This window comes from Lactuca virosa, chromosome 2 (assembly GCF_052849685.1).
Source record: "Lactuca virosa cultivar CGN04683 chromosome 2, Lactuca_virosa_CGN04683_v6, whole genome shotgun sequence".
Lineage (NCBI taxonomy): Eukaryota > Viridiplantae > Streptophyta > Magnoliopsida > Asterales > Asteraceae > Lactuca > Lactuca virosa.
Genome location: NC_136427.1, coordinates 291,689,265 through 291,698,334, shown reverse-complemented (window position 1 = coordinate 291,698,334; position 9,070 = coordinate 291,689,265). Strand labels below are relative to the sequence as shown.

At 34.0% G+C, this 9,070-nt stretch overlaps 2 protein-coding genes and 1 non-coding gene across 3 annotated transcripts; 1 reads left to right on the top strand and 2 right to left on the bottom strand.

Moving 5' to 3' along the window:
* Positions 1 to 2,613: 2,613 nt before the first annotated feature.
* Positions 2,614 to 3,849, bottom strand: LOC145161407 (transcription factor MYB119-like). The gene is made up of 2 exons (XM_079080916.1): positions 3,084 to 3,849; positions 2,614 to 2,904 (listed from the first exon to the last, which is right to left on the bottom strand). The coding sequence occupies exons 1-2, from the start codon at positions 3,747 to 3,749 to the stop codon at positions 2,815 to 2,817; spliced, it is 756 nt and encodes a 251-aa protein (XP_078937042.1). The 5' UTR covers positions 3,750 to 3,849; the 3' UTR covers positions 2,614 to 2,814.
* On the top strand, positions 2,745 to 2,897 carry LOC145161878 (U4 spliceosomal RNA). Its single transcript, XR_013738740.1, has one exon. It is a non-coding gene; the product is annotated as a U4 spliceosomal RNA (small nuclear RNA).
* Positions 3,850 to 6,201: 2,352 nt separating the features above from the next.
* On the bottom strand, positions 6,202 to 7,509 carry LOC145161408 (uncharacterized). The gene is made up of 2 exons (XM_079080917.1): positions 7,364 to 7,509; positions 6,202 to 6,953 (listed from the first exon to the last, which is right to left on the bottom strand). The coding sequence occupies exons 1-2, from the start codon at positions 7,403 to 7,405 to the stop codon at positions 6,297 to 6,299; spliced, it is 699 nt and encodes a 232-aa protein (XP_078937043.1). The 5' UTR covers positions 7,406 to 7,509; the 3' UTR covers positions 6,202 to 6,296.
* Positions 7,510 to 9,070: the final 1,561 nt, after the last annotated feature.

Genomic DNA, 9,070 nt, shown 5'->3' with positions numbered 1-9,070 from the left:
GATCAAATAGAAGTGGATCCAAGCTCCTCAACCCGCCTAGCTTGTTCTACCTCCTTCCTTCTTGCTAAAACACACAAGAAATGGTGAATTAGCCTTCCTCTTGCACCACAAACGATCTCTTTGCTCTCTAGGGTTTCTCAGGGGTGAAGTGGCCGCAAATGGAGGCCATAAAGGCCTTTAAATAGGGCACAGACCCCGAGAATTAGGGTTTCAATTTACAGCGCGGACTCGTCGAGTCCACCCTTTCGACTCGTCGAGTCCGTTCATTAATCCAGTCAGCAATCACAGTCCTACTCGACGAGTCTACGCCTCAACTCGTCGAGTCCCTCTCTTTTACTCATAAAATAAATGATCAAACATAATACCTAGAAATCCGGATGTTACACAAAAACAACATAGTATCGTAATTAATTTTTTATGTATTAGTTGATGAATCATAGGTAGGTTATTGCCCTTTCTCCTCCATAAATTACGGCGTTGGGCTTTCTAAGTCCGTGACATCCTCCTTACCCCACTACTTTCTATATATAAAACAAAAGTACGTTGCTATTTTGTAACTATTTCTAACTAACAAAAATTACATTGAGCTAACTAACTAACTAACTTATTCATAACTGACTTTTCTCCACGTGTTGAATCTTAACATTCTCTCTTCAAGTTGGACTTGGGTGAACATCTTGAAGGTTCAACTAGGATACAAAAAAAATCTGAAATTGTAGACCATATAATGTCTTTGTGAACAAGTCTGCAACTTGTTGTTTTGTTGATACATGCTTTGGAAGAACAAACCAAGTTTATATTAATCTCTTACCATATGACAATCAATATCCAAATGCTTTGTTCTCTCATGAAATATTAGATTTTCTGTAATGTGTATTGCAACTTTGTTATCACACCATAATGCAACAAGATTTTTCATCTTAACCTTCATATCTTTGATGACGTAAGTAATCATAATAGTTCATACACAATGGCAGTTAGACTTTTGTCTTATGCTTTACATGATGATCTTGATACAATCTTTTGCTTCTTTGTCTTCAATAATATTAAGGATGACCCAATAAATGTATAATAGCCGGTTAATGATCTTTTAGTGTCTCTACAAGTAGCTCAATCAAAGTCACTATAGGCTGTAATTTATAATTTTGATGAATTTTTCAAAAAGAATAAACCTTTTGATTGATGACCCTTTACGATTTCAACACTTGTATTGCAGCCTTCCAGTGTGTTTGAGTTGGAGTATGTAGATATTGATTTAATTGTTGCATTTTATAACTTATATCAAGCCTGATGAAATTAAGATAAAACAACTTTCCTGCTAGTTTTCTATACTCTCTGATTCTTTTTGTATTTTCGCTCCTCCTAAACATAATTACATGTTCTTAACGACTGGATTAGATGCCAATTTTGCCTATGTTAGCCCCATTTATGATAATATGTCCAAGACATATTTCCTTTGATTAACATAAAGATCCTTCTCAAATTTCAGTAATTCAATTCCCAGAAAGTAACTTGCATCTCCAATATCTTTGGTAAAAGGTTGAGGTAGTTAATTTTTGACCTCGGTGATAAGTGCTTAATCGGGGCATGTAATTAAAACATCATCAACATACACTACTAGAGCTACAAAATATGTTTCTCCTCCTTTTGTAAACAATAATCATGTGGAGATTGTTGAAATCCAAAATTCAACAATTTGTTACAAAATTCAATGTGTCATTGTCTAGTAGCTTCCTTTAATCCATTAAGTGACTTGTTCAATTTACATACTTCTCCTTTCTTTGCATTCTCATAACCTTGTGGAGAAAAGCCAAAAGATTTTTTTTGATGAATAGTGAATACTGAAATGTTGATGTTGCACACTGGTTGATAAGGATTTGATTAGGTTAATTTGGATTATTTAGTAGTTTTATGGGAAACTGATTTTAATGATGTCAAAATATATGACATCATAAAATATGCTTTCATCATCCAAAAGAGAAAAGAAACACCATATGAAAGGCGGAAAAAAGATCCACATACACAAAATAATAACCATGAAATAAGGTGTTACAACTTACAAGTTTTACTTTTTGATTCAATATTTTATCCGGAGTTTTTACCTTTTTTATTTATAATAATAATAATAATAATAATAATAATATACAATGATAATATTTATAACCATGAAACCAATATAGTAATGAATATATTTTTTCTTTATCTATATTTCGATAATGTTTATCTTGACTTTTCCATTTTCAGTTGTAATAATAAAATATAACAAGGTGATTGAGGTGCATTTTGTGATAGAATATCTGATTATTACGAGTTGAGATTGTAATAATCACCTTTAATGACGTTGTAAAATATCAACTTTTAACTCTTTGGATAAACATATCTGGGCATCTGGCCACTAAACCTCTACCACTTAAACGGTCAAATAACGATATAATTTCATAAGAGTTGCAACAAAATTAACTATCACCAAAAGGTTTAAAAAAAAATTACACGTTTACACTTTTGAAGTGGTCTTTTCTTTTCTACAAACAATATTTTTCTGATATACAGTATATATTTTATAGTTTTTCAGATAACTCAAATAGTTAATTTAAGAAATAATGAATTGTTTGAAGAGGTGAATTGAGAAGCGCATAGATAGTCATATAGATGATATATGAGTTTAGTCCCACATCGCTGAAAAATGAAAAGTAGGAGAGAGATGTCTTCCTATAAAATGAGAGATGTTGGCAACCCTAAGAGACATCTTTGCGCTTGGGGCAATGACGCAGCTAATGAGGTAATAACCGAGGCGCGTCAATTGCTGGTTGAAAACTATTTCCAAACCCCCTCCTTGGCCTTGGGTCTCCCTTGGCCATCGAGAATTTCTGGAAGGGCTCCCTTAATTGGGTAAAGCCCTACAATCTAAAGTTTTTAAATATTATTATTATTATTATTTTTTTCAGAAGTATTATATGGATTTTAATAATCTGAATTTGAAATATGAAATAAAAGATGAAAATGCGAATGAACGTTTCAGTTACTTTGAACTAAGACGAAAGATGCCTTTCTTTGGATCTTAGTTCGTTAATATAAATCCGAACCTCTTCTGCTATCATACGTTTCATGATCGTCACCAGACACGTGTTCTCCATCTCCACCGTCGACTTCTCCTCCGCGTCATCATCCACCTCTGCGTTCTTTTCCGTTATTACTTGTTCTTCCACCGTTTTGATTTTGATATCCCCGGGTGGCAAAAGCGTCAGAACCGTCGGAGGTCCGTCGCAACTGCTGTGGTCGGAGTTACGGGAGCATTGCTTCTTGGATGCAGGAAGATGATCCGACTGGGTTGACTCGCTGGATCCATCTGTGAGTGGTCGTTTCGCAACGGCAACGGAAACACCGGAGTTTGAGACGCCTCGTCGGCGGAGAGTTGAGTTCCAGTGGTTTTTAATCGCGTTATCAGTGCGTCCAGGGAGGAGCCTGGAGATCGTTGACCACTTGTTGCCATGGATTGCATGTGCTCTGACGATGACGTCGTCCTCTTCACGAGTAAATGGACGGTGCTCCACGTCAGGGCTGAGCTGATTGCACCACCGGAGACGGCAGGATTTTCCAGATCGGCCTGGGATACTGGAACTGATGAGGGACCAATTGCGCGGTCCATGTTGCTCCACCAGTTTCATGAGGGTGGCGTCCTCTTGTGGGCTCCAGGATCCCTTGATCTTGCCTCCTACTCCTCCTCCTCCGCCGTCGTCTGATGCCGCCATGAAATGTAATTTGAGATTGGAGGATTTGAATTTTGAAGTGATGCAGATGGGTGTAATTGAAACGGTTGAGGGAGGGAGGGTGGGTGGGGGTTATGAAGAGGAAGAAGAAGAAGAAGTGAAGGAGAGGTTAGGTTTAACCGTTCAGGAAGGCCAGGGGGAGTAGTTGGCATGAACCATAAACTGCTCGTGCGTCTGTTTCATTTATTTATTTTATTTGGAGACGGTTAAAACTAACATTAAATTCCTAACAAACTTTGCTTCACCTAATACTTTTGTTTTGTTTGGCTTAATTTTTGTTTTTTGTTTATCAATGCATATAGTTAAGAATTTAATTTTACAACGATATGTTACCCACAATTTTAATTGATACTCTGTTACCCACAATTTAATTTTACAACGATTTGTTTTTTATACGTTTTATAGGGCTCGATATAAAAATTGCAATATATTTTATCAATTTTTACATATATTTTTGTGTTTAATTGCAATAATACGATGTCGTATTTTCAGTTTTTGTTTGAAAACTTTATGCAATCATTAAAGTAAAAATTCCTTTATTTCTATTTGATATATAATAATAACAAATAAATAAAAATAATATATATGATATTTTCAGTTTTGTTGGAATATTATATAGTTTGAAAATATGTTGTTATTTTTATATCTAATATTTTTGTTGGATGTAATAAGAATTATTTAAAAAAGAATTAATCGAATGTATCTATTAAATTATAGATAAAAAATATGATATTTATATTTAATTGGTGCATGGGTGGTATTATAAAACAATAATCTGAGATTCGGGAGGCATCCAAATCTTACCTTATGTTGGTTGCAACTGAATCTGATTATGCGAGTTGTAACAGCATTGCCAAAAAAAGAGCAAACGACACCGTTGTTATACTTATATATGAGTTGACAATTCTATTCTATTTTGTGCAGTTGTTGGTTGGACTTGGACTTTACTTGATGCATGTTTAATTAGATTGTACATTCTACTACGGACAATACCACTTAAAGTGAATGCAACTCCCTTCCATTTTTCTACAAATTACAATTAAAAGCTAATAAATTAGCTATCATATATTTATAACATATTCAACCAACACAAAATAATAGTCCAGGATTAACAAGAAAGTTAACAATTCACTAGAGATTAATTTTAAACGACGGGAAGGGTTTAACTAATAATTAGATTAAGAATTAAGTAAAAAACGAGTGAGGTCCGTCGACGAGCCGTAACTCAACTGGGATGGGACTAGAAACAACATTTTGTGGCCGTGATTGTTGACCATCGCAACTGCTTGCACTTGCAAACAAACTTTTACTTTTCTTTTTCTACACGATAAAAATAAAAACAAAAACAATAACATATATTTTAATAAAAAAATTATTTAAGTTATTACACTTTGGTAAATATTAAATCATCACAATTTCAAAAAAGTGTCTATAAACTTTTGTTGTTTCGTTGTTTAATTTAACTGTTACAAAGTAGCGAATTTTTCATTTTGTTTGACTTGTATCATTTTTTTTTTCGTACATTGTACTTTAAAACTGATTTTGATGACTAGTCTTATTCGTGCTTTTGGATTTCTAATTGGCAAGGAAAATTATAATTTTAGTTGGATGGGATGGCATAAAAGTTAAAAATCCTGCTATGACTTCAGCAACTTTTTTTTTTCTAGCTCCTTGTTAATGGTTTTTATTTTATTACCATTCCACTACAATAGCGAGAAGTGTTGGGTATATAAACCCAATAGTCACTCTCCTATGTGGGATCAACATAAATAACTTTTCAACCTTATTTACTTAAATCTCCAAGTTGGAAAGTTTTTTGTGATGAAGATTAAACCCCGCTTAATAATGACCATATGTATGAGGAGATCGATTCTAGTATCCTACTATCCTATGGATTTAAACCAAGAAACTTAAGAGACGAAACCACCTCTATATCATATGGACAAGGTTTTACAACATCTTCATTGCTAAAATGTCTCCAAAACTTTATTAAATTGTAAACTCAAGTTTGTTCTCTATACAACTAACTTACATGGGTCTATCAATTGATAGCAACATCTGCGATTAAGTGACTTGCTATTACCCATTAAACCCAAGTTTATGTTACAATAAGTAACCAATTCTCTATTGTGGTTTAAGACCCATGTATGTGAAGGCAGGAACTGAGTTTAGAAACCCTGGAGGAGACAATTAGACAAACCTACTTCTCGAATTGTGTCCCACATCCAATAAAGTTTAATGTAATGTTCCTATGTGGGATCAAGACAAAGAGCAAATTTTCAATCTTACCCACATAATCTTCCAACAATAACACAACAAAGTTCAAAAAATGAAATGAAGTTATAACATACCTTGTTAAAACACGCATCTAACAAAAGATCAAGAACTCTACACATATAACTGATACAAGTTTGCTTTTAACAAGAATGTCAGATGGTATGAATAGAAAGAAGCTTTATAGCAATGAAATGTATAAAGGGAAGCTAAGTTTTTACATTGAAGCATATATGATTAGGTTTGAAGAAGATGCTAGTTCTCGTTGAAATGAATGGCACCCACCTTCCAAACAATGAAGGTAGTTGTAAACATGATAGTGCTTATCAAAACAACTGAAAGGATAATCAGAAACACATCCCATCCAACTGGTAGCTCAAATGTCAACCCCTTTTTGGGCATTCCACGTTTGCTGTCATCAAACAAATTTGTTGGTGCTTCTGGAAGACCTGATCTCATCTTCCCTGATATTCTATCGTTTTCCCTCAAAGCTTCCAACACTTTGCTTCCCATCTCTGCTTTTTTAACTGGTTTTGGTTCTGAGGATCTGCTGCGAACCCTAGCTGCTTTTAGCTTCTCCCTTGCTGTTAATTTTGATCTTTTTGGTTCAGATTCAGAAGGAGAAGATATGGATCCATTAGAAGCAGCCTCATCGGGTTGTGTCTTTTTGATAGGATCAGCTTCAGAAGTGGGCAGTGACTGATTGATGGAAATGGAAATTTCAGGAATTTCTGATGTCTTTTCAGTGGTTTCTGTTGTAACGCTATCACTGTTTGAAACTGAAAGAGACCTTTGATTTCTTGTATGTATTGGTCTTCTACTGAAAACAAGTGATGTAGAAGAAGAGGGGAAATGGCTGGCTTTTAGTGTTGAAGCTCCTATGCACACTCTTGGGACATTTTGATGTTTAGCCTGTGTGTTTACAGTTTACCTCCACCAAATCAGATGAATCTTATATAAAATACAAACTATGGAAACTCCTTATCCATAATATTATATCTAATCGTAAACCATAGAAATCGATTCAAAAGATAGTTTTGAGCACACCATGAGTTGTTAAACTAACTCATGAAACCCTAAACCATTTTTGGTGCTAATTTTTCTCTAGTCCATACATGCGTTGATTAAAATCAAAGTGAAAAAGCATGAAATCCTCCAACTTCGTGGCATCCGAATCACGATAGCAGAATTATAAAGAATTTAGATTAAAGGTATTATTACTCAACTGATCAACAATGAGAATCAAACTGAAACGCCAAAAGGATAAGTAGAAACATAACCATTAACCAAAAGAGGAAATGAGAAAGAATAAGATAACATACCGTCGAAGTGAAGCCGACGAATGAATTCAAAGAGAAAACCATTGGATTTGAGTTGGAATTTTCACGTTCCAACCATCAATGGGATTCAGATTGAGAGAAACACAGGGCCAAAATAATCTGTGGCGCTAAAGTGATCCAACTACACTCTACTCTCTTACTCGTATAAAAGATTATTATACACTAACTTACTTTTTTGTCCAATGTGTTTCGGTATTTTTCCAGATTAGACCCAATATGATTTTTTCTTACAGTTTTAGTCCTTATTAGATGGTCACATAACTTTCTGAGATATATTCACCAAGATTATGATCATTTTTTTCTTAATTATATTGCCATTCTTATGAAGTAAGAATAGCAAAAATATCACCATGTTTAAAACTTGGTCATGTCTTCAAATGCATCATGAGTTGCGAAACAATCTTTTATAACAAAAATTGTTTCAAAACTTATTTTTGGTCACATAGTAAGTTTTAAAAGCACATTATCAAATGTAAATAAGATTTCTTTTTGTTTCGAAATTTGACCTTTTTATGGAAAATTTCAAAATACATAATGAGTTGCATAGTAAATTATTGTGTTTGTATGTCTAATTATTGTGTTGTTCTATACTTTCATATCACAATTTCTTTAAAGTAAACTTATTTAAGTTAAATAAATAAATTATGTTGTAGTTAAAATTGATTTTATAGGTTCTAATGTAGGTGCCTTATGAGAAGATGTCGGTGACTTTTCAAGTCTATAAATAAATGTATGTGACCTTGTATTAACGATTAATAACTCAAATGAGACTTTAATTGTATAAGTAATTAATATTAATGTCAAATTGAAAGTTAAAAGACTTGACTTATTAAAATTCAATTAGGGTATATTTTGCAAACAAACTAAGTAAAGAGACTAGTCTTGACTAATTGAAAAGTCTTAAGAGTTTAGACCCTAAGTTGGTATCTCCTCTTCCATTTGGACAATTTTGAAGGAGGAAAAGGTAGAGGGCTTGATTCCTTGAGGAGATTTTGAAATTGAGAAGTTATTGATGACTCGTTTCAACTTCTAGCACCCTTTCCATTGAGTGAAGCATTTGAGGTGACCTGTTTATCCTTCTCCAACTTTCTTCGCTCTTATTAGCAGCTCCTCATCGTTACCGAATCATTCTTTATTTCTTTAAATGATAATTGGTTAAGTTGTTACACTCCCCATTTTTAGGATGTTTTTCTAACTTTCTTCTACGTTCTTTGAAGACAACTAATCTCCAACTTCAACTCTCGCCGCTTTCATGCCTATTTCGAAGACTTCCAGGTGTGTTCATCCTCAATATTCAATGGATGTCACATTGTGTAACATCCAAAAAATTTTAACAAATTTAAACCTTTCAAAACAACCCATTTAATAATAAAAGTGTTTACAAAACCATTATTTCCAAAACATGATTTAAAATTAGAGTCTCCCAAGATCCAATCAGTTGTAAAACCAAGGATGTGTACGGTCATACCTTCGCCTTGCCACAACCATCTGAAGCACCTTAAACAATAAACTGAAACTGTAAAAACAAAGCTTAGTGAGTTCCCCCAAAGTACCACCACATACACATAACAAACAAATCACATGCACAAGTACTCTTGCCTGGACTAATCAGCCTCAGGCTGGAATACCAGGCATGTCTACGATGTGTCCAACCATCGTCGAGAACAATACCCTCGTATCATAAGCATG